This window comes from Canis lupus, chromosome 21, assembly GCF_011100685.1.
Source record: "Canis lupus familiaris isolate Mischka breed German Shepherd chromosome 21, alternate assembly UU_Cfam_GSD_1.0, whole genome shotgun sequence".
Lineage (NCBI taxonomy): Eukaryota > Metazoa > Chordata > Mammalia > Carnivora > Canidae > Canis > Canis lupus.
This window is the reverse complement of record NC_049242.1, coordinates 22939357-22961827: the sequence shown is the minus strand read 5'-3', so window position 1 is coordinate 22961827 and position 22471 is coordinate 22939357. Positions and strand designations below refer to the sequence as shown.

The 22471-nt window shown below is 48.0% G+C and overlaps 1 protein-coding gene across 1 annotated transcript in view; it reads left to right on the top strand.

Annotated features, from left to right (window-relative positions):
* DGAT2 (diacylglycerol O-acyltransferase 2) overlaps window positions 1-12189 on the top strand; it is a 36631-nt gene extending 24442 nt beyond the window's left edge. Inside the window, exons 4-9 of the mRNA XM_038569341.1 lie at window positions 667-774; window positions 1171-1241; window positions 7908-8112; window positions 8741-8915; window positions 9298-9500; window positions 11026-12189. Coding sequence (XP_038425269.1) covers window positions 667-774; window positions 1171-1241; window positions 7908-8112; window positions 8741-8915; window positions 9298-9500; window positions 11026-11180 — 917 coding nt within the window. The 3' untranslated portion in view covers window positions 11181-12189. The remainder of the gene's footprint in view (window positions 1-666; window positions 775-1170; window positions 1242-7907; window positions 8113-8740; window positions 8916-9297; window positions 9501-11025) is intronic.
* The last annotated feature ends 10282 nt before the right edge of the window (window positions 12190-22471 follow it).

Genomic DNA, 22471 nt, shown 5'->3' with positions numbered 1-22471 from the left:
GCCTCTGGCCTGCTGCTCTGTTATGTTAGAAAGGGCTGGCCCTCCCCCTGGGGCAGGGATCCACCTCTGTCAGGTCCCTCTGGTGGCAATCTGGGCCTTCTAATTTTTGGTGGACTTCTAAAGCCTAGTGCAGATTATGGATTTACTGGCCCAACTTGAGTTTGAATCCTGACTTTGCCACTGTCCTGCTGAGTGACCTTGGGCACATTACCTCTTCTGGAGCCTTAGTGTTCTTATCTCCAAAATGGGATAAAGTCTCCCCCCACACACAGTTGAGACAGTGGCTCAGCCCAAGTCCTGAGATGTAGAGCACTCGGTTGGTGGTCCCTCCCTGTGTCCACAGTAACTGTGGTGAGCACTGGGGTGGGGAGAACTTGCAAGGAGGGGACAGAAAGAACAGCTGGAAGGATGGCTTTCCCAGTGTTCTGCCCAGACCACATGGAGCCCATGAGCTGCTCGCCACCAGGAACGTCTGTGAGAATCTAGGAGATGAGGTTACAGTCCCCGGGAGCCTCATTCTCCCCAGGCTGTGGCTGTAGGCTGCCTCTGCCCATGGCCCCAGCTGTGCCAAAGCCATGTCACTTGATGAGTCTGTGCCCAGAGGGCACACTGAGGCCCACCCAGGGAGGGTGGGGCATGACCCATGGCCATCTGCTTTCCCCCCAGGAGTGGCCTGCAGCGCCATCCTCATGTACACGTTCTGCACCGACTGTTGGCTCATCGCGGTGCTCTACTTCACCTGGCTGGCGTTTGACTGGAACACGCCCAAGAAAGGTAGGAGCAAGCTCCTCAGCCCACCCCCCTGCCCTTGGGACACTTCCTCCTGTGCAAGCTGAGGTTCCTCAAAGTGGGTGCTTCCCTTTTTACTTAGCACCTGCTAGGTGAGAATTGTGGAGCTAGGCCAGGGGGTGGGGTGGGTGGGGGTGTTGAAAGCCCCTCTGAGGGCACCATCCTGGTGCTCAGAGGAGCTCACACCCAATTAAGGGTTCGCATAACTTGAGGGATCGAAGGTGGAAGGGCGGGGGGGGGGGGGGGCGGGCGGGCAATGGCCCACACCATGACAGGCCCCTAACTCAGGGTTCATGCTGGCTCTGTCTTCTCTGCCTTGCCCAAATGTCACCCACCCCCCACTCCCGCTCCTTCCCGACACTGTATTTTGTTCCCTGGAAGGTGGCAGGAGGTCACAGTGGGTGCGAAACTGGGCTGTGTGGCGCTACTTTCGAGACTACTTTCCCATCCAGGTAAAGCCGTGCGGGTATTCTCTTGGGGGGGTGGGAATGGACAGGGAAATCTGAGCTCAAGCTTTAACTCACGCATCTGCGGTTACCACATGGGCCGAGTGACCCCCTTCCACTATGAAATCTGTTCATATTCTATCTCACTTTATGCAGTATTTGAGGCAATTTAGGATACATACAATGTCATACCAGCTAAAAACAAAAATCGAGACTTGAGGGGAAAGACTTCTAGTATAGTTCAGCCATCAGGGTCAACAAAGTTGCAGCAGTTGAGCTTTGTGGTCAACTCTTAGCTTCCCGGCAGCCAAGGCAAAAAGGGAAACGTGATAGTTGTTGGTTTTTATTCAGGGAAAGGAAGAAGCATGCTAGTTTCTTAGGGAAACAAGACTTGTACTAGCATTTGGATCTAAAAGATGTTTCAGACACTGAGATCATTAGTGATATAAAGGGCACATATAATAGCAGATATTACGGCCGTTGCTTGTCTGCCTTTCAGTGAATATTAAAAGCCTAACTTAAAATGGAAGTGATTTATCAAGAGCAATACTGAGGTAGTTTCAAGTCCATCTGATCTGAACCACGGATACAATTGAAAGCAGTAGGTGAGAGAGGCTTTCTTTTCCTTCTGAAGCTCTGATGAAATGCCACTTTTCTCAGCCAGTTGCAGGGGGCTTGCTGGGCTCATGCTGGGAATTAGGGCCCAGGAAACTAGATGTTCTGTAAAAGAAGAGTGAGACCCTGGTTCTGAAGCTCAGGGAAGGCTTCTGGAGGATGCACTCCTAGAACTCCCATCTTAAAGATGAGCAGCACTAAAGAGGCATGGAAACAGATGAACGCTTAGGCGCCTGAGTTTGAGAAGAAGCCTGGGGTGCCGGGGGAGTATTGAGGAGGTAGAGTGGAGAAGGAGGCTCTCCATGTATTGGGAGCTTTCTAGAAACCAGCACCTTTCCTCAACGAGTCCCCTTTAACCTTCACAGTACCCTGTGAGGCGGGAATTTGTTTTATCCCTTTTTCACAGAAATAAAACCTGCAGGTCAGCGTGTAGTAAAGCTGAATGAGGCTGGTAGCAGTTTGAGCTGAAATTCCACTTGCTGTCTGCTTCAGAATCCTGCAGTCTCCCCACCACAGCGTGCTGCCTCCCTGTGCAGCAGAACTATAGGAGATGGCATGGAGAACTGGGCTTCTCTCGGGTTTGGAGGCTGGAGGCTGGAAGAGCCCAGTATGACCCTGAGTGAGGCACCGTCCCTCCCCCCATATGAAGCAAGTTTAGACTAGGTTGGTCTCTGCATTTACTTCCTGCTGCACCATTGGCTGCTCTGGGATCCCCATGCTGGTCTTCTAAGCACCTGTCTTCTTGGGACCAGCCTCAAGGTCCTGACAGGATAAATGATGACTAGGTCTGGACCTTTTCTCATCTTTATCTGGCCCCCAGCCGGTGGTCTGCAAGCCAGGCTAGCAAGGCAGAGGCATCTGGGCCCTGGGGCATGTGGGCATTGCTGGGGGATTGTGGCAGAATCCTGGAGGTTTTTCCCTGCAGGGGAAACACCTGTCTGGCCAGCTCACTGAGCACCCCAACACTGGCACACCCTAGCTGCTTAGGGTAATCCAGCAGAAGACAGTGGGGTCTGAAGAGCGGAGGCAGCATGTGTGAGAATGAATGTGTGCATGGTGTAGGGTGGTGTATGTTTGCTGCTGTGACTCAGCGACTGAGACATCCTGGCATGCTTCCCAGAGGAGGTGGCCGGGTAACCCTACATTCCTCCGCTGCACTCAGTATTGGGAGGGAGCTCCTTCTGCCTGCCACAGCCTGAGCCAGTTTTCCCAGGATCCTTGGGGTCAGTGTTCCTGCTCCTGCCTTTCCTTGACCCCAACTCTCTGGCTGCAAGGAATTCAAGGCTGTTGTTGCTGGAACAATGCTGCATCATCAGACTTAACCTCCTCATTCTAGAAGTGAGGAGACTGAGTCCTGAAAATGGGCACAGTCTGGTTTAGGCTGCACGACAAGTCCATGCTGGCATTAGTACTAGAAGCCAAGCCCTAGGCTCTTTCCCACTGAATTCCTACTGCCTGTTTCCCTGGGAGAGATTCAATGCCAGATTTCCCCATTGGATTGAGCCCCACTTCCTGGGTTGTGGTTAGAGACCTGGTTTGAGCTCCTGCTCTGTCACTTTATTCACTGACCAGCAGCTATTGTTCCCTGTCCAGGTCTGGGCTTGGCACAGGAATACAGCAGAGTCGGCCCTGGTACCCCTTAGGTGGGCTCACCATCCTAGCGGATTCTGCTAGACTTTGTCACTTTCTGTCCAAGGGGCCGCAGGCACATTTTCTCAATCTCGCTGAGCCTCATTAGCCTTACTTTTATTTTATTTTATTTATTTTTTTAGCCTTACTTTTAAAATGGAGCAGTTCATATGATAAGAAGTAATAAATTATGAGTGGATGCCAGGGATTATAGCCTCTTCTCTCTGTTGGGACCCTTTCATCAGGGAGTAGGCCGCAGTGATCAGAGAAGCCTGTCCCTCTGGAAGATTCCTTGAGTCCAGTAGCCCCCTTCACCCAACAGGATACCCAGTGACCATTGACCAGAGCTGGGATAAGCAGGTGCCCTTCTCTTCTGATCTCCACATTTCCAAAAGAACCAAGCAAAATTCTGTGTCCCTTTTCACACCTCTGTTCCAAGAAGTCAGAGTTGGAGCCAGAGGGCACCTGTGAAGCTGGCCCTGAGAGGGCCCCAGGCACCAGGACCAAAGCCAACCTGGGCCTGAGGCATGCCAGGGCATGGAGCCTTGGCCTGAGCTCTGCTCTTTCTCATTGGTCATCTTGGCCAAGCCCCTGATCCTCAGGCTGCTCTTTTGTGCAGGGAGAGTTTGGTCTTGGTGATCTGATGTCAGAGCTGACGCTTTGTGGTATTCTGTGTGGCCCTTCTGGCCCTCCCCATTTTCCTGGCCTCTTGTCAGTGATTATGTAAGGCTCTCTAGCTGTAACCATCCGCTCACACTTCCCCCGCTTCCTTTGGATAGCTCTTTGCCACCAGAGCAGCTCAGTGAGCCCCAAGAACATTCCTTCTAGCACAGAAGGGCTCATGTGATAGCAGCAGTCATGTGATTTCAGATACCACCAGGTACCTGAAAGAGGAATGCTAGTACCTAGGTCCCCTATCCCTGAGTTATAGGCAGGATCTTTGAAGAGGAGATCAGGAAAGGTTCTCTGAGCTTAGAATACCTATCTGTCCATCTGCTTCATTTCCCAGATGGTCCTACTAAGGCCCAGAGAAGAGGGACTGTCCTGAGATCCCAAAGCAAGTTGGTAGCAGGGCTGGTATAAGAACCAAAGCTGTCTACTTCAGGGCCCATGTTTTCCTCCCATGTTCCTCCATTACTGTGCCATGCTGAGTGAGCTCAGGCAAGTCTGGTCCTCTCTGATTTTGAATTTCTTTGTCTGTTTGGTGCCAAGATAGGACAAGCCCATCTGAGCACCCTTCCTGCCCTGGGAGGCGGAGTGGGAGGAATGACTTGCCAGGAATGTGTCCCAGGCTTATGTTAGCCAGTGAGCCTGGCCTGTGCAGTCCCTTGGCCTGAGACTTTGCCATGAGAGCAAGCATGTCAACAGAGCCTTCATCAGCTGTGCCTTCCTTCTCCCTCCAGAATGGATGCTCTGTCCAGCCCTGAGGGCTGGCTTGAAGACAGATCAAAGCTGTATCAGCCTGCATTCTTCTGGGGACTGCCCCAAGGGCCATTAACTTGCAGTGTGTCCCAAGGCAGCTCACTTAGCAAATGCCCTACCAGACAGAGATGTGAAGGTGAGGGGGAGGTGTTTTAAAGAGCCAGCTAGGGAGCCCCTGGGTGGCTCAGTTGGTTGAGCATCTGACTCTTGATTTTGGCTCAGATCTGATCTCAGAGTTGTGAGATCAAGCCCCACATATGGTTCCACACTCATCTTGAAGCCTGCCTGAGATTCTCTCTCTCCCTCTCTCTGCCCCTCCCCACCCAGCTTGCATGCGCTTTCTCTCTAAAAAAATAATTAAAGAGAAAAGAAGAGAAAAAGAGCCAGCCAAGCTTCTACCAGATGACACATCTTCATGCCAGTGGCTCAGAGAAAAGCATGCTGGGTGGCCCAGTCTAGAGGTGGAGGAGGATTTGCTGTGACCTCTGAGAAGTGGCAACTCCTTTCTCTAGGTCTCAATCTCCACCTTGCCATCAAAGGACCAGCCTAGATCAGGGCTCTTCCAGCACATTCTATGCTTTGGACTTCCAGACCCAGCCTGTGGTTCCAGAGATTACCAGTGTGGTGCTGGCTGCCTTAGCTCTTACCTTGACACATTCCTACTGTGTGGAAATCAGCTCCAGGTTCTAGCTTTACTGCAAGCTAGTGTTGTGGGTACACCTCTTCAGGAGGTGAAATCTCAAAACAGTCTCCTGGCAAAGCTCCTGTAAAACTGCGGGCTCCCTTTTAGACTCCCTCACTGCCCCCTACCCAATAGTCATGGCTTAGGCTGCTGCTGTGTTTTTTTTTTTTTTTCTTTTCTTTAAGATTGTATTTATTTACTCATGAGAGATAGAGAGAGGCAGACACACAGACAGAGGGAGAAGCAGGCTCCCCCAGGGAGCCCTATGCGGGACTCGATCCCCGGACCCCAGGATCATGACCTGAGCCAAAGGCAGATGCTCAACCACTGAGCCACCCAGGCATCCCTAGGCTGCTGCTGTTTTTTGTTTATGTATCAGGCAGCAAAGTGCTGGTTGGGTTTTTGAGCTGCTTTAATGTGCTTGCCAAAGGCAAAGTGAGAGAAAGAGTACCAAAGGCCCAAGCAATGGGGGGTGAAACTCAGGGGGTCTGGCTCACACACATCCCAACAGTTACAGAGCTGGGAATGGTGCCAGCCACCATCTGCTCCATCGCCCTTGGGTCTCTGTCACCTGAAGATTCAGATTTCAGTTTCCCAGGGTCAGCCACCAGCACCCCTGCACCCCAAATTGAGCACCAGGTCCTTTCCCCAGCCAGGGGTTCCCGAATCTAGAATCATGGAAAATACAGGCTGTTGACATTCTGCCAAGGGCCCATGGCTCTGCCTTCAGCTGGCACCAGTGCAGGGTACTTTTAAGCACAGCAGTGGGGGTGATATCAGGGCCACCCTTCTAGAGGCAGGACAGCCCACAAGACCAAAAATGTTCATACCCTTGGACCCAGGAATTGTTCCCTTTAGAAGTTTGTCAAATAATCAGATATGTGGACAAAAAGAAGGTACTTAGGGAAGAATTATTTCTGAAGGAAATTTTGGAAGGTTTTTAAAGATCTATCAATCAGAATTTGATTATGATTTTATTACACTGCATGGCTACATGACAGAATAATGTAGCCACAAGAGACACGTGACTGAGGGATTGTGATAGGAAAAATAGTTATGATAGGCTTGGTAGAAAATGATGTTAAAAATGAGAGGCACCTGGGTGGCTGAGTTGGTTGACATCTGCCTTTGGCTCAGGTCATGATCCCAGGGTCCTAGGATCGAGCCCCACATTGGGCTATTGGGCTCCCTGCTCAGTGGGGAGCCTGTTTCTCCCTCTCCCTCTGCAGCTCCTTCTGCTTGTGTGCGCTCTCTCTCTCTCTCTCTCTCTGTCAAATAAATAAATAATAAAATCTTTAAAAAAGAGAAAATTATGTAAAAATGATATCAACCACATGCCCTTAATTTTGTGGTTTTTATTTTTAAAGATTTATTTAATTATTCATGAGAGACACAGAGAGAGAGAGGTAGAGACACAAGCAGAGGGAGAAGCAGGCTCCCCACAAGGAGCCCGATGCAGAACTCGACCCCCGATCCTGGGATCACGTCCTGAGCCAAAGGCAGACACTCAACCACTGAGCCACCCAGGCGTCCCAATTTTGTGGTTTTAAAAAAAGAGCATGTGTATATTTGAGTAGCAAGAGAACTCAACACGTCAGAGGGGTTTATCAGGATGAAGACAGGACAAGTGCTTTGCATCACCTTTTCACTTTCCTGTATTTTTAAAACACTCCATGATTATTTGTTATTTTTCTAATCAGAAAAGAAATGATGTTTCTGAACAAAATAGCCTTCCTCTCCATCCCTCTCGGAACCCTTCACCTCCACCATGTTCTGTGCAGGGAGCAGCCCCCTGAGGAAGCCAATCATTCTTTAGAGCATCCCAGGACATCTTTGTTGATAGCTGGCCATACAGCTGGTCCCCTGCCCCTGTAGGGCTGGCACAGGGCTGTTGCTTACCCCGTCCTCCCCACAGCAGAGCATGAACCAAGCCTGGCCGCATGCAAGGAAGTTTCCATCCAAGCCAGCTGCACTGTCCCTTCTCTGGCCAAACTAAGGGACATGGACTTTACCTTGACAAAACCTGGACATCCCTCTTCATCTGAGAGTGGCCGGGGTTGGTTGAGGAGAATGGGCCCAGGAGGAGGGCAGGCAGGAGGCTGTCAGGGTGCAGATCACCCTGTAGAAGTATGGGAATGAGAGAGAAAGTTTCCCACTCCATTCCCCGGGGACTCTCAGTCTAAGTGGCAATTGCGAGAGTCCTGGGTCAGGTGCAGTGTCGCTCGGGTCCTTCGGGTCCAAAGTCACTCAGGGTCCAGCATCTGTGGGGCGTGTCCCAGGACTCCTCTCCCAGCAGTTTCCTCTGACTGAGTTTTGCCCTGCAGCTGGTGAAGACACACAACCTGCTGACCACCAGGAACTACATCTTTGGATACCACCCCCATGGCATCATGGGCCTGGGTGCCTTCTGTAACTTCAGCACAGAAGCCACAGAAGTGAGCAAGAAGTTCCCTGGCATACGACCCTACCTGGCCACGTTGGCCGGCAACTTCCGGATGCCGGTGCTGAGAGAGTACCTGATGTCTGGAGGTGAGAATCCACTCCTGCCTGCCCCTGCTGGGCCCCGTTGTGCAGGTCTGAGCTTCTCCACTGAGCAAGGTGACAGAAAGGCCCGGAGGCCAACACACCGTGCCCCAGCGGGCCGGTCCTGTGCTGGCAGACAGTGTGCCACAGGCATGGTGGATCAGGTCTGAGCAGGAGAGCTGTCCATATGGTCTTTAGGATTCAGTTTGGATAGTATCTTCCCTAGGAAGCCACCTCTGACCCCTTTTCTGGGCTGCCCTGGCCCCTGGGCTGCCCTTTGCATGACCTAATCACCATTCATGGCTCTGTCCTTATCCTCCCGCCCATGACCCCTGCCACCCTGATCCTCTGGGATCCCCAGCACCTAGCAACAGCCTGGTAGAGTTAGGACCTCAAAGAATGTTTGCCAAATGAACGAGTTCCCTAAACAACCTCATATCGTTATTCCCATTTTACAGATAAATAAGCCAAGGCTCAGAAAAAGAAATAGCTGATGCAGGACTATATAACTTCTAGTGGCTGGGTTAGGTCTGGAGCCCAAGTCCAGGGCTCTTTCTGTTTATGTTTGGCCTTATGCAGGGGGGAGGGGGTGCATTTGTGAACAGCCCTGACTCTGTGTCCTTCTCCCTGCCAGGCATCTGCCCTGTGAACAGGGACACCATAGACTACTTGCTTTCAAAGAATGGGAGTGGCAATGCCATCATCATCGTAGTGGGGGGTGCAGCCGAGTCCCTGAGCTCCATGCCTGGCAAGAACGCAGTCACCCTGCGCAATCGCAAGGGCTTTGTAAAACTGGCCCTACGCCATGGGTAAGTGCTCCCTACACACACATACACACACACACACACCAGTGTGCACATGCATGCACAGCCCTCCAAAGCTATTTGGCCCAAACAAAGGCTCCTTGGTTCCTGGACACAAGGCCCAGACCCCAGAAAGGCATGGATGAGAGTCTGCCCTCCTGTAGGCAAGGAGAGGTTGGAGGTCAGAGCCAGACCAAGTTTGCTCAAGTGTAGCCTGAGTGTCTAAGTGGAGCAGAAATGCAGCCTGTGCGTCCTGGGCCCTCGCAGATGGGCTGAGAGGCCAGGCTCCGGTGCAGGACGGTGCACCCTCAGGTCAAAACATGTTATGTTGCTAGGAGAGCAAAAGGCCTGCAATTAGGATTGGCAGACCATGGCTTCTCTCTTTCAGAGCTGACCTGGTTCCCACCTACTCCTTCGGGGAGAATGAAGTGTACAAGCAAGTGATCTTTGAGGAAGGCTCCTGGGGCCGATGGGTCCAGAAGAAGTTCCAGAAGTACATTGGCTTTGCCCCATGCATCTTCCATGGCCGAGGCCTCTTCTCCTCTGACACTTGGGGGCTGGTGCCCTACTCCAAGCCCATCACCACCGTGGGTGAGCATCCCCAGCCTGGGCCCCTGACCTCAAGGTGCCCCACTGCTAGTTTGTGGGAGAATGAGGATTCACGTCTAGGCTATCTATTTCTGACATCCATGCCCTAAACCATGTGGATGTGGACATGTTTGGGTGCCAAAGGAATGGCTAGTGGGGGTGGGGAGTGGGCGGTAGGGAATTTGTTCCATTACTATGAGCCAAGCAGTGCCAGGTGAGAAAACGAGACTCGGCGGTCTGTGTTTGCAGAACCCAGGAGTCTATCAGGGAAGACCAGGAAGACCAGTCATCAAGCAAAGATCATGAGGGGGTGTGAGGGGAATGTGCAAGGTGCTCACTCCGGAGGGTTGTAGTGAACTCAGGGCAGAGGCGACTCTTACACCTCTAGCTGAATAGGAATTATCTAGCAAAAGAGAGGAGGAGGAGAGATTTGTCAGAAACATTAGCCTGAGTGAACTGTCCACAGCAAAATTGTATAGATTTTTGAGGAACAGAAAGAAAAACATCAACATGACTGGAGCATAAGGCTCTGAGAAGTATAGTGAAAACCAGCTGTGGTTGTTTTTCAGCTTTGTTGTTCTGAGTGTGTGTGTGTTTATGTGTGTGTGTGTGTGTGGTTCATGAGCCAGAGATCACACAGAAGTGTGAACGCTGCCAGGCATGGACTTTCAGGGTCAAAGCTCACACAGATACTTTGAGTTATCAGCATCAGGTATTTTGCTTTGTATTTTTACAAAGACTAATTTCCTGAACCCTAGGGACAGACTCAGACTCACTCTCTGCTATTGTTACACACAAATCCTGTGCCAGGCCCCGTCGCTCTTAGGCAGCAGGGACATTTCCATGCGCAGGTGTGGCTGGAGAGGGATAGGCTCCTGTGGGCAGTGGGAATGAGTCTGCTCTTCGCCTAAGAATGGAGAGCTGCTTGAGGGTTTTGGGAAGGAGAGGTTCAGACCTGCACTTTATAGTGATTCTTGGGGCTGCTGGGTAGCAAATGGGCTAGGAGGGTAAGAATGAATCCCCAAGACAGGTGCAGACGCCTCTGTGGCAGCTGCTAGGGACTGAGGGAATGGCCGCGGCAATGGAAGGAAAGGACATGAACTGGGGAGAAATTTCCAAAATGTCTTTGCCAGGGCTTTGGGATGAGTTGGGTGTGGGGATGCAGAAAATAAAGCAGTGCATGGATGTATGAATGTTGTGCTCCTCCTCCCTCACCACACTTTTCAAAGCATGCCATGTGATGTCAGAATCCCCAGCAAAGCCCTACAAGGAAGGATCCCATGTGACAGGTGAGGGAACCCTGTTGATCCCGCCTGCTGCTTAGTGGCCAAAGGGCATGGGGCAGGTCCTTTCCATGCCCTGGGTCCTCCTCTAGCAGGGGACCACCTGAGATAGAGCATATTTGGCACAGTTCCTGGCACATGGTTGGCACGTAGCGCTGGGTCACTGCCATCAACATCATGGCAAAGTCTCAGAGATGGTGGACCAAGGGGACTGACTAACCAGAGGCCTCTGCCCCATTCTTCAGTGGGTGAGCCTATCACCATCCCCAAGCTGGAGCACCCAACCCAGCAGGACATAGACCTGTATCACGCCATGTACGTGGAGGCCCTGGTGAAGCTCTTCGACAAGCACAAGACCAAGTTTGGCCTCCCGGAGACGGAGGTTCTGGAGGTGAACTGAGCCTGCCATTGAGGGCCAGCTCCTGGGAGGAACCAGCTACAAATCGTTTTCTACCAAGTTCTTGAATGCTTTTTTGTTCTGTAAATTTGGAAGCGTCATGGGTGTCTGTGGGTTATTTAAAAGAAATTATAATAATTTTGTTATTACATTACAAATGTTAGGTCTTTTTTTAAGAGGGAAAAAGTGAATATTTCAAACTCTTGCACTTCCCATCTATCCTGCTCTAGGTGGTGGCTAACACATCTGAGCCTTTATGGTTTCCCAACTAACCCTTCTGCTTCCTGTCCCAAAATTACAGAGAAAACTCAGTCCTAGTTAACTGGGAAAAAAGGACTGCCATTAGTGGCTCAGGCAGGTTAGATTATTTGCAGAATTTTTCCCACTGCAGGATAAGGCGCAGCTCTATTCCAAACTACCTACCCCACACTTAACTGCAAGGCTGGCCCCTCAGCAAGGGGAAGATTTGGAGGGCACAGTTGTCCCCATTTTGAAGAGCATCTGGAATGCTCCAGCTTGAGTCCAGCCATTCTTTTAAATCTGAGGCTTCCAGAGCAAGAATGGGGGTGGCAATGATCCTGTGCTGGCATCTGTGCTGTCCCAGATGCACCGTCTCCAGGATTATTCAGCCACCATGTTCTGGTTGGAGTGATTGGTCCTCCTCCACAGGGTGCTGATAATATGGACCCAGAACAGACCCAGACTTGGCCTGAATCACATACTTTCCTGTGGCCTCCATTTGTTTAACCCATACTCCGAAGTGCAGGTGTGAGGAAAGGATCCCTCTTCCTGTTCACAGAGGGGCCTGGTCTTCTGAGCAGCAGATTGGTTTCAGGTCAGGAGTCCCCTGAACCCAAGCCTCACATATTTGTGCCTTTCTGAGAGAGTAGGGGCCAGGGAAGAAATCCAGCCCCTCCTCTGTGTGTTCTGTTTTCTTTTGATGAGATTGTTGTACCATGTCACACTTTTGTATTTTACAAAATGAATAAATAAAAACGAGAGTCCACTGTGAGTTATTGCTGGAGTTGCATCTGTATCTTGCTGCTGATGCTCGAAGAAACCATGGCCCCATCTGGGCCACCTGCCAAGCCTTACCCCTTGCTCCTTTGGGCTACACGACCCTGTGGTGTATTGGCTCCCTATTGCTGTGTGACAAATTACTCCAGAATGTAGTGGTTGCAAACAACATTGTGTCCACCACACAATCTGAGAGCCAGTAGATGAGCTCCAGCTTAGCTGAGCCCTCTACCTCAGCGGCTCTCACAAGGCCACAGTCAAGGTGTCAGCTGGGCTACAGTTATCCTAAGGCTTGACTAGGGGAGGATCTACTTCCAAGGTCATTTCTATGGTTGTTGACAGGGTTCACTTGCTCATGGGCAATATATTGACCAGAGGCCACTCTTAGTTGCTTACCACACGGGCCTTTCCATGGAGCAGCTCACAGTGTGGCAGCTGACTTCATCAGAGAGGTAAGCAGGAAGAGCCAGAGAATGTGCAAGGCAGAAGTCAAGTTATTTTATAACTTAATCTCAGATGTGATATCCTATCACTTTTGCCATATTCTCCCCATTAGATGCAAGTGACTAGATCCAGCTCACCACACCCAAGAGGACTATACATTGAGTGGAAATCAGGAGGCAGGGGGTCCTTGGAGCCCCCTCATAGCTATCTACCCCATGCATTAAAGGGTTACTGTCCTATATGTAGGTAAAGGCTACAGTCCTGAAATGGCTGAGCTGGAATCGTCCTCCATGGATCACTTAAAGCATGTTTCTTGCCTCTGACCTCAGTTATACCACAAAGTGGGAGAGCTGGCCTATTGTCACTGTAGTGATTTCATACCACACCTAGGTCTCACAAGATGGCACCTCTCTCGGCTCTAATTCCATTGGGTTCAATGAGTCCTAAGCCACTGAGAACCCTTCCTAGCTGAGACCAAATGACTTCATTCTAACTTTACCACTGCCTAAGTGCCCATTGTTGCTATTCATTCACCCACTTCAAGGATCACCCCCTGTGCATCCAACATGGGGTGCCTCATTGAGCTGGAACCTCAATGCCTGACCTGGGACTTGAAGGATGACTGGAAGTTTTCCAGGAAGGAAATGAAGGGCAGAGCACCAAGTGCAAAGACAGGGAGATGGCAGTGCTGATCTGAAGGAGGAGGTGGTGGCAGATGGGTCTGTGGTGGGGGTTGGCTTGGGAGGGTGGGAGACTTCTACAGAGTTGCTAGGTGGGCAGCGGTGCAGGTGACAGCAGGAGATACCCTGAAGGGGCCTCAGGCCCACAGACCTCCAGTAGGGGACAGATATTTCCTCTAGGATGGAGGAAAGGCCTGTTTTTTGAGGACAGTCTCAGCCCCATCCAGCCTCAGTGTGAGGTTAGCCAGGACCCTCAGGCTCTGGCTCCAGACTGAGCCCTGGCCCTAACAGGCCATCTCGGAAAGGCAGGCCCTTATTCTCAGAGTTAATTTTGTGAAGACTGAACACCTAGTGTACGTGAAGGAGCACTATCATCTCCGCCTAGGAGCAGCGACAATCAGCAGGGCCTAAATCCCAGAGGGGTCCTCACCTATGGCAATGTACGCCTAGCAGCAGCCTGTGCGGAGCCGAGCAGAGGACTGTTTGCTCTGAGCAACATGTGGGGGGCTCTAGGTATATGCTGTGAACATTGCTTCTGATTGGGAGTTGTTCCCTCAGGACAGGGAACGGGATCCTCCTTTTCCAGATGACCATCTACTTTTGGACCCAGGAGGTGGGGCTGTCGTCAGCCAGGAAGTTGTCAAGTCCAATGATTCTACTTGTGGTTCACAGATATGGCCACTAGGGAGCGCTGAAGCTAGTTCTGAGCCAAATATCCTACAGAGGCCCAAGTTTCGTTTCTTTTTTAAAAGATGTTATTTATTTATTCATGACAGACACACACACAGAGAGGCAGAGACATAGGCAGAAGGAGAAGCAGGCTCCCTGCGGGGAGCCCGATGTGGGACTTGATCCCAGGACCCTGGGATCACACCCTGAGCCGAAGGCAGATGCTCAACCGCTGAGCCACCCAGGCGTCCCAAGTCTTCTATTTCCTTGTTGATCTTGTTGATCGTCTGCCCAATCTTTCTATCCATTATTGAATATGGGCATTGAAGTCTCCAACTATTGTTACATTGTGTTTTCTTTTCCCTTCAATACCGTGAATTTTGCTCTGTACATTTTGGGCCTCTGCATATATGTCCATAATCATTACATCTTCCTGATGGAGTCACCCTTTTATCATTATAAAATGCCCTCTGTCTCTAGTAACAATTTTTGTCTTAAAATCTATTTAGCTTACAGATGTATAGCCACCCCTGCTCTCTTTTAGTTACTACTTGCATGAAACACCTTCTTCCATCCATTTTCTTTCAAACTATTTGTGTCTTTGAATATGAAGTGTATCTTTTGCAGGCAGACTAGTGTTAGATCTTTTTTCCTCTCATCCATACTTTTACTTTCTGCCTTTCTCCTTGGAGTGTGAAGTCTACGTACATCTAGTTATTGATCAAGTAGGATTTACACATGCCATTTTGCTATTATGTATTTCTGGTTCCCCTCTCCCTTCGTTACTTCCTTAACTGTGTATTTTTTAATACACTTTTAATTCTCTAGTTGTTTCCTTTGCTCTATGTTTTTAAGTTATTTTCATAATGGTTACCCTGGAGATTAAAATTCACATCTTAATTTAAAATAGTCCCATTCAGATTAATAATAACTTAATTTTTCCATCATTTAGCAGGCTGGCCTGAGAGGAAAAAGGGGCAGGCCACACATAGGAATGATGTGGCAGGTTGAATAGTGGCCTACAACATGATACGTATATATCTTAAACCCTGCAATTGGTGAAGGAATGTGACTTTATTTGGGAAAACAGCCTTTGCAGATATAATGAAGTCAAGAATCTCAAAATGAGATAATCTTAGATTATGTAGGTGGGCTCTAGTGTCCTTCTAGGAGAAAGACACAGGGGAAAAGGGGAGAAGGCAAAAACTGGAGTTACATAGCACAAGCCCAGACAACCCACAGTCACCAGGTTCTGGAAGAAATAAGGAAGGATTTTTCCCTAGAGTCTTCGAGGGGGCAAAGCCTTCCCAATGCCTTGACTTTGGATTTCTGGCATGCGGAACTGTAACAGAATGAATTTCTGTTTTAAGTCAGCTAGTTTATGGCTTAACCTAATACAGTGAGCTTCAATATATTTATATCACCTAACAGAGGAGTTGTACCGGTGGATGGTAGAGTCTGGTCTTCTCATCAATAAAATATTGGACAACATGGATTTGAACTGCCCAGGTCCACTTAAACATGGATTGTTTTTGATAAATGTGATATAGTGCTGTAAATGTATTTTCTCTCATGATTTTCTCTTCTCTAGCTTACTTTATTGTAAATACACAGTATATAAAACAAATAACATATAAAATATTGTTAATCGACTGTTTATGTTATCAGTAAGGCTATTGGTCAAGAGTAGGCTATTAGTAGCTAAGTTTTGGGGGAATCAAAAGTTATACTAGAATTTTCAATTGTCTGTGTGTCAGGGATCGGTATCCCTAACACATATGTTTAAGAGTCAACTGTATTTCGCATTTCTTTACTTGAGTCGGGTTGCAGTTGTGGAAGGTACCTTTTTTCTGATAATTCTGAGAGGTGGAAGAAATTTCCCTTTAATGGTAATTAATAGGATCATTAGGAGAAAATAGGAATTTCCCCCACCCCTTGGCTTCAACCATAATTTTTTTAAAGATTATATTTATTTATTCATGAAAGACACAGAGAGGGAGGCAGAGACACAGGCAGAGGGAGAAAGAGGCTCCTCATGGAGAGCACGATGTAAGACTTGATTCCAGGACCCCGGGATCACGCCCTGAGCCAAAGGCAGATGCTCAACCACTGAGCCACCCAGGTGCCCCTTCAACCATAATTGTTTATAACAAATCTCTGTCACATACGTATTCCAAACTTATTTTTTTTCACGATTCTGTTTCCCTTCCTTATAAACAAACTCTTTTTCAAGATATTTTTCACCACTTCCTGCTAAGAGAATTCTGCTTTGTATATTTTTATCTAACATTTGTGTCATGCGTACACACAATTTTATCTCCTACATTTTTTACATAACATTGAATTGCACTGGAGGGGTCGTGAGTTCAAGTTCCACATTGAGCTTGCTTTTTAATTTTTAAGATTTTATTTATTCATGAGAGACACACAGAGAGAGGCAGAGACACAGGCAGAGGGAGAGCAGGCTCCCTGAGGGGTGCTTGATATGGGACTCAATCCCAGGACCCCAGGATCATGCCCTGAGCCAAAGGCAGACCCTCAACCGCTGAGCCACCCAGGTGCCCCATAGAGCTTGCTTTAAAAAAACAAAAATGCTATAGCACATTGTAGGGTTGGTAATGCAGGAGTAAGGCTGCTTTCAAATCCTAGCCCTGTACAGAGGGAGAGTGCTGAAGGTTTCAACCTTCTAATCAGGGCTGGTTTCCCTGGCAACCAGCCCCCATCCTTAAATTTATCTGGGACTTTCCAAATGTCACCTCATTAACATAATCTCAGATGTGGTTGAAAGGGATTTGTTATGGAAACAAAAGATATTTATTTCCCTCTCTGAAGCTTTCTGGAACTGAGGACAAAACTAAGTATTATAACAAAAGATGGCCCTATGCTTCCTCCTATGTGCACATTCTCCCTCTCTCTCTCGTTCTAAATAAATCCTTTCTTCTTTTTTTAAAAGATGCCCTTATGGCTCTTATATCGGCAATTACAGGAGTTTTAGGAGCTATGTGCCAGGAACAGTGAACAAAGACCAAATATCTATTATTTATTATAAATCACAGTATCCCACTCCTGTTCTCTGAAACAGTTCCTCAGTCTCTCCTTGACCATGACCTTGACAGCCTTGGAGATTATGAGTCTAGTATTCTATAGAACACCATTTGGTTTTGTGATGTCTACTTTTTCCTTATGATTGACTCCAACTATCCATCTTTAGCTGAAATATCACAGAAGTAATGATGGACTCTACTCCCTGCATCCTAGTAGGTAGTCATGATTTCAGTTTGTCCTATTGGGCAATGCTCACCTGATCACTTGATTAAGGTGGGAATCATCAAGCATTTACATTGTGAAGTTACGCTTTCTTCATCCTTTGAAAACCTCTCTTTCCCTCCCTTTTTATATCAATAAAGACTCATGGATCCCTATTTTATTCAGTGGGCTATATGCCTCTATCATTATTTGATGCTCAAACTGCTCCAGATTTGACCAGTGGGAGATCCATCAAACTGGCTTCTGTGTCCTTTTGACATGTCTCCTTCTTTTGTGGGGGGCGGGGGGCAGGAGGAATACTTCCTTACTTTCTGGCACAACTAGACATCATAGGATCATCTTGTACTTTTTCTGGCCCAATCCGGGAGTTAGCCATTTCTTCAGAGTCTTGATTCCTCTTAGTGGAGGAGGATATTTAAAAACCCAGATCTGGGCAATGATGGTCTATCACCACAGGGTTCATCCAAGTCCTTTCTTTTCCTATATTTGAAACTCCTTTTTCTGATAGAAACTGGCTCCCATTATCCTTAATATATTTATTTATTTGATCAATCCTTCTGCACATAATCAATCTTCCATTGCTACCATTTTGTTCTCCATCCCTGAACCCAATACTGACGCTCTCAAGGCCAGTTTCACTGGATGTGACCTATGCAGCTGCCCACACCTGTGGCCCCATGCTTGATTTAATGCTGTTGCCTCCTTGGAGTTCTTGATAATTTTCAACACTGGCCTCTGCATCTTCACTTTGCCCCATGCCCCACTAATTATGGAGCCAGTCCTTAGCCCTGCTTGAGCTGTGACATCTTGCTTTAGGTTGGCCTCCCAGTGGACATCCTATTCACCTATTCTGGTCGATTCCTAGCCTAGGATCTCCTCCACCCACTGCTGGCCCTGTGTGGACATCCTCCTCACCTTGCTCTGCTTCTGACTCCCTGCTCTGGTCCTTCCACACTATCCCCTCACCCCATGCTGATCTTGTTCTCAGCCCCACCCTGGGGCTTTTGGACTACATTATTTAGGAAGAGAACAAGAAAGAAAAACTGTGTAGAGAGTTTTAGCTTTGGATTTTTTGCACCTATACTTTGCAGTCGATGGAAGTAAGATTCTCGTTCTTTTGGGAAAATTTGGTTCTTAATAGTGTATTCTACTTAATGCAGGCAGTGTGGTATGGAGGACAGAGCCCCAGCCTAGGAAGCAAGAGACCTGGGTTCACAAGTCAATCTGCCACTAAGAGTCATGTGACTTTGGGCAGCTCATTTCTATTACCAGAGCTGCTTTTTAGGATCAGGTAAAACTAGGGCAATAATACCAACCTCACAGGCTCCTGTGGGGATTGTCCAAGGTATTGTACGTCCAAGGTAAAGTACTAGACAAATGTTAGTTCTCTCTAGCCCCCAGGGAAATCTGTTAGAGAGGGGAATGAATTTGAATTTCCCTCAAATCCTGCAGCCAATTAACTGCAGTTCCAAGACCCTGTTTCTTCTTCTGGCTTGGAGCTCTCAGACACCCCACTCTGCAGCCAAGATCAAGGGAACTCGGGTATCCGTTAAGCCACCCTCTTCTCAGGAACTCAGCCACATTTCCGTGTTCCAACTGTCCTCTAACTCAATGAAGAAATGTCACAATTTATTGTTACCATTTTCACCACTCCCTCCGTTCTGGTGTCTGCTCATGACACAACTGCCAGAGTGACATTTTTATGTATGTATGTATGTATGTATGTATTTTAAGCAGACTCCATGCCCAGCATGGAGCCCAATACAGGGCTTGAACTCATGACCCTGAGATCAGGGCCTGAGCTGAGACCAAGAGTTGGATGATCAACTGGCTGAGCCACTTCGGCACCCCCAGAGTGATTTATTTATTTACTTTTTAAAGATTGTATTCATTTATGAGAGACATAGAGAAAGGCAGAGACATAGGCAGAGGGAGAAGCAGGCTCCCTGCAGGGAGCCCCATGCAGGCCTCCATCCCAGGACTCTGGGATCATGACCTGAGTGGAAGGCAGACACTCAACCACTGAGCCACCAAAGTGCCCCTAGAGTGACACTTTAAAAACATGAATCAGATCATGTAGCTCCCCTGCTTAAACCTTTCCGTGGTTGTCCACACACCTCAAGGTCTGACTCCCCTGGGGCTACCACACCCGGCAGCATCTGGACCCTGCCAGCATCACTGACTTCATTCCGTGCCATCAGGGCTGGACTAAAAAACTTCAGGAGCCCTAAGCTCTGAAAAGACAAGCTACAGCTGCCACGTCTGCTATATGAAATGATAAATGAAAGCAACACTCAACGGTAAAAGAAATTGAAGGAGGTCTTTGATTTTATTTTTGAAATATCAATTTCTTTCAAAAACTCCTCTCCTCCCCCTCCTACTCCCCCACGCCGGCTGCCTTTCCTGCCTACACCCGCCTGGCCTTCTCTTTCAATTCTTTCAATGCTCTGTGCTCCTTCAGGCTGTTCCTTCTGCCCAAATTCTCCTCTTGCTCTCACTAGCCCGCTTTGTCCAGTGACCTCCTCCTCATCCTTTAGACCTCACTGTAAAAGTCAGTTCCTAAGGAAAGCTTTCTCTGGGGGCTCCCACTGAATCAGCCCTATGGGTAAGATGTGCTTATGTCTAATGCTTGTCGTCCTGGGCTGGCCTGTTAATTCATAGTCATGTGTCCACACTGGCACATGTATAGTCCATGATGGTGTGAAAACCACTGGAACTGAGGAAGGAGTGCTGCTCCTAGGGGCAAGAGGCCCAAGTCTTTTTTTTTTTTTTAAGATCTTATGTATTCATGAGAGGCACACACACACACACATACACACACACACACACAGAGAGAGAGAGAGAGAGAGGCAGAGGCAGAGGGAGAAGTAGGCTCCCTTCAGGGAGATTGATGTGGGACTCGATCCTAGCACCCCAGGGTACCCAGGATCATGCCCTGAGCCAAAGGCAGATGTTCAACCACTGAGCCACCCAGGTGCTCTAAGGCCCAAGTCTTTGACTCAGTTTTGCTACAAACTCTGTGTGACTGTGGGCAAGCTCACCTCCTCTCTCTGGGGCTGTGTTCAGTGGGAGAGGTATGGAGGTTCCGTGTCAGCCAAACATTCCCTTCCTCAAGCATTCGTCCACTCATTCACCGATTTTATTCACTCCATCAGTCACTGGTGTGTTGAAGCTTCTGCAGTCTGCCCTCTGTGTCAGGATGCTGGGGATTCAGAACGAAATTAAAATCAAGGGTTCAAAGCAGAGTGGGTGAGACAAACACAAATCATACACAAACCATATGAGTAGGCACGTGGATGCAGGTACTAAAGAGAGGTCAGGCAGCTGCAGTGAAGGCCCAGAGAAGGTAGCCATTAGCTTATATCTAGAGAGACTTTTGCAAAAAAAGTGACCTTGTAGGGTTGGCCCAGGGACACACCTTTGTTGGGTGCAAGAGTCTGGCTTTCTGCAAGAGTCTTGCTCTTCAAATCCTACCCCTTGAAAGCTGCATCTCCAGGGCTGCCTGAGGATCTAACTGACTTCCTATTGCCTAAGATTAAGCCCAAGTTCTTTGGCCTAGCAGCCAGGTTCTTCTTCCAGCCTTGTCTTCCTCTTTGGGCCCCATCTTCCTCTTCCACCCTCTTTGCCTGTTGCTCCCATGCAACCTTTGTTTCAGCCACCTTAAATTACGCTAATGTCATGTCCTCTGCCTCAAGGTCTTTGCTCATGTAGAGCTCAAGATTCTGCCTAGAATACCCTTTCTTCTCTGGAAAGCCTTCTGGTACAACATGCAGCAGTTAGTAAAGTCCTCTTCTGTGCTCCCATTATACTTAATATGTCATCCCAATGACTTGCATGTACCACTTTGTACTGAAATTATCCATGACCTCCTTGCAGTCAGGGATTCTATTTGCATGATTTCTGTAAGTTTTGTGCCCTGGCTGGGCACCTGGTACAGGTCTGAGTGGTTTGCCTTAGTGAGTAAGCAAACAGAAGAAAGAGGACTCTGTTGAAAGGAAGGGGATAGATCTAATTCAATTAAATTTGAGACATCAAAAGACCAACCTGGCCTGTGTTGCTCTTATTTATCCAACGCATCACACCCATGAGATCTAGAGAATGAGGAGGGAGGAAGAAGAGGACATAAAATGGATTGGAGTGGCTTTAGCTTTTTGGTCCTGCAAACAATGTTTGGTTTCAATATCCAACATGGTATTAGTTAGCTGTTAAAATACCAGTCATCTCTGAAACTAACAGACCTAATCCTCTATTGTTCATTTATCAAGCTAGTAATCATTTTTAAGACTTTTGTGAAACCTGCTCTGACTTTGCCCACCAGCTCCTGTGAGTCAGTCATTCCATTACCACTTGACCTTTATCTTTTTTCTATCAGTGCATCTATATTGTATTTGGCCACCTTAGCATCTATGTTCCCTACACTTTGATACATGTTTCCCTAGGGAATCTATAGCATTGTATAAATATTATAGTATTTTAATTCAAAATGATTAGAAATATTTTTTATGCTGAAACCAATGTAGCCATATTAGGGAAAAGGATCTACGATAATATAATAATTTTTAGAATTAAATAGGACACATAAAAATAATGATAGCATTTATTGAACACTTAGGATACCCAAGTCACTGTGCAAAACATTTTACATTCATTACCTTGAATGTTTTGCAGGTATTTCAGTTCTCTGTCCTGTCCTTAGGGGTGAACATTCCAGCTCTTCCGGTGTTAGTGGCATGTGAGTGGAAACGACTGAGAAGGGCAGTTTAGTTGAGGTATGTATTTCTAGGGCCCAGTAATCAGTGTGGTACAGAGTTGAATCTCATTAGAAGCCTGTAGAAAGAATGGATCCTGTCTCTGCTAGAATATCCTTTTCTCCCTTCCTCCCTCCTGGTAAGCTCCTACTGGTCCTTCAGTACTCAGTTTAAGTGTCACCTCTACTGTGACTGACACTCTTCTGTCTTCCATGGCTCCTGATCTTTCTTCAGACTGAGCAACTGGATCGTCATTCTTCGTTTACTTATTTAAGTACTCTATAAAGAGGGCAGCTCCTCTGGGGAGGAGTCTGAGTCTGACTAATAAAGGACTTAACACTTCTGTGTCAATGAGTATTTGTGGAATGAACAAAGTAATAAAGTTAGCTAATATTCAGAACTGACCTCCAAAGGGGAAAGTGGTGATTTTGTGTTCTGTCTCTACAGGCACATTTTCTCAACTTATGTA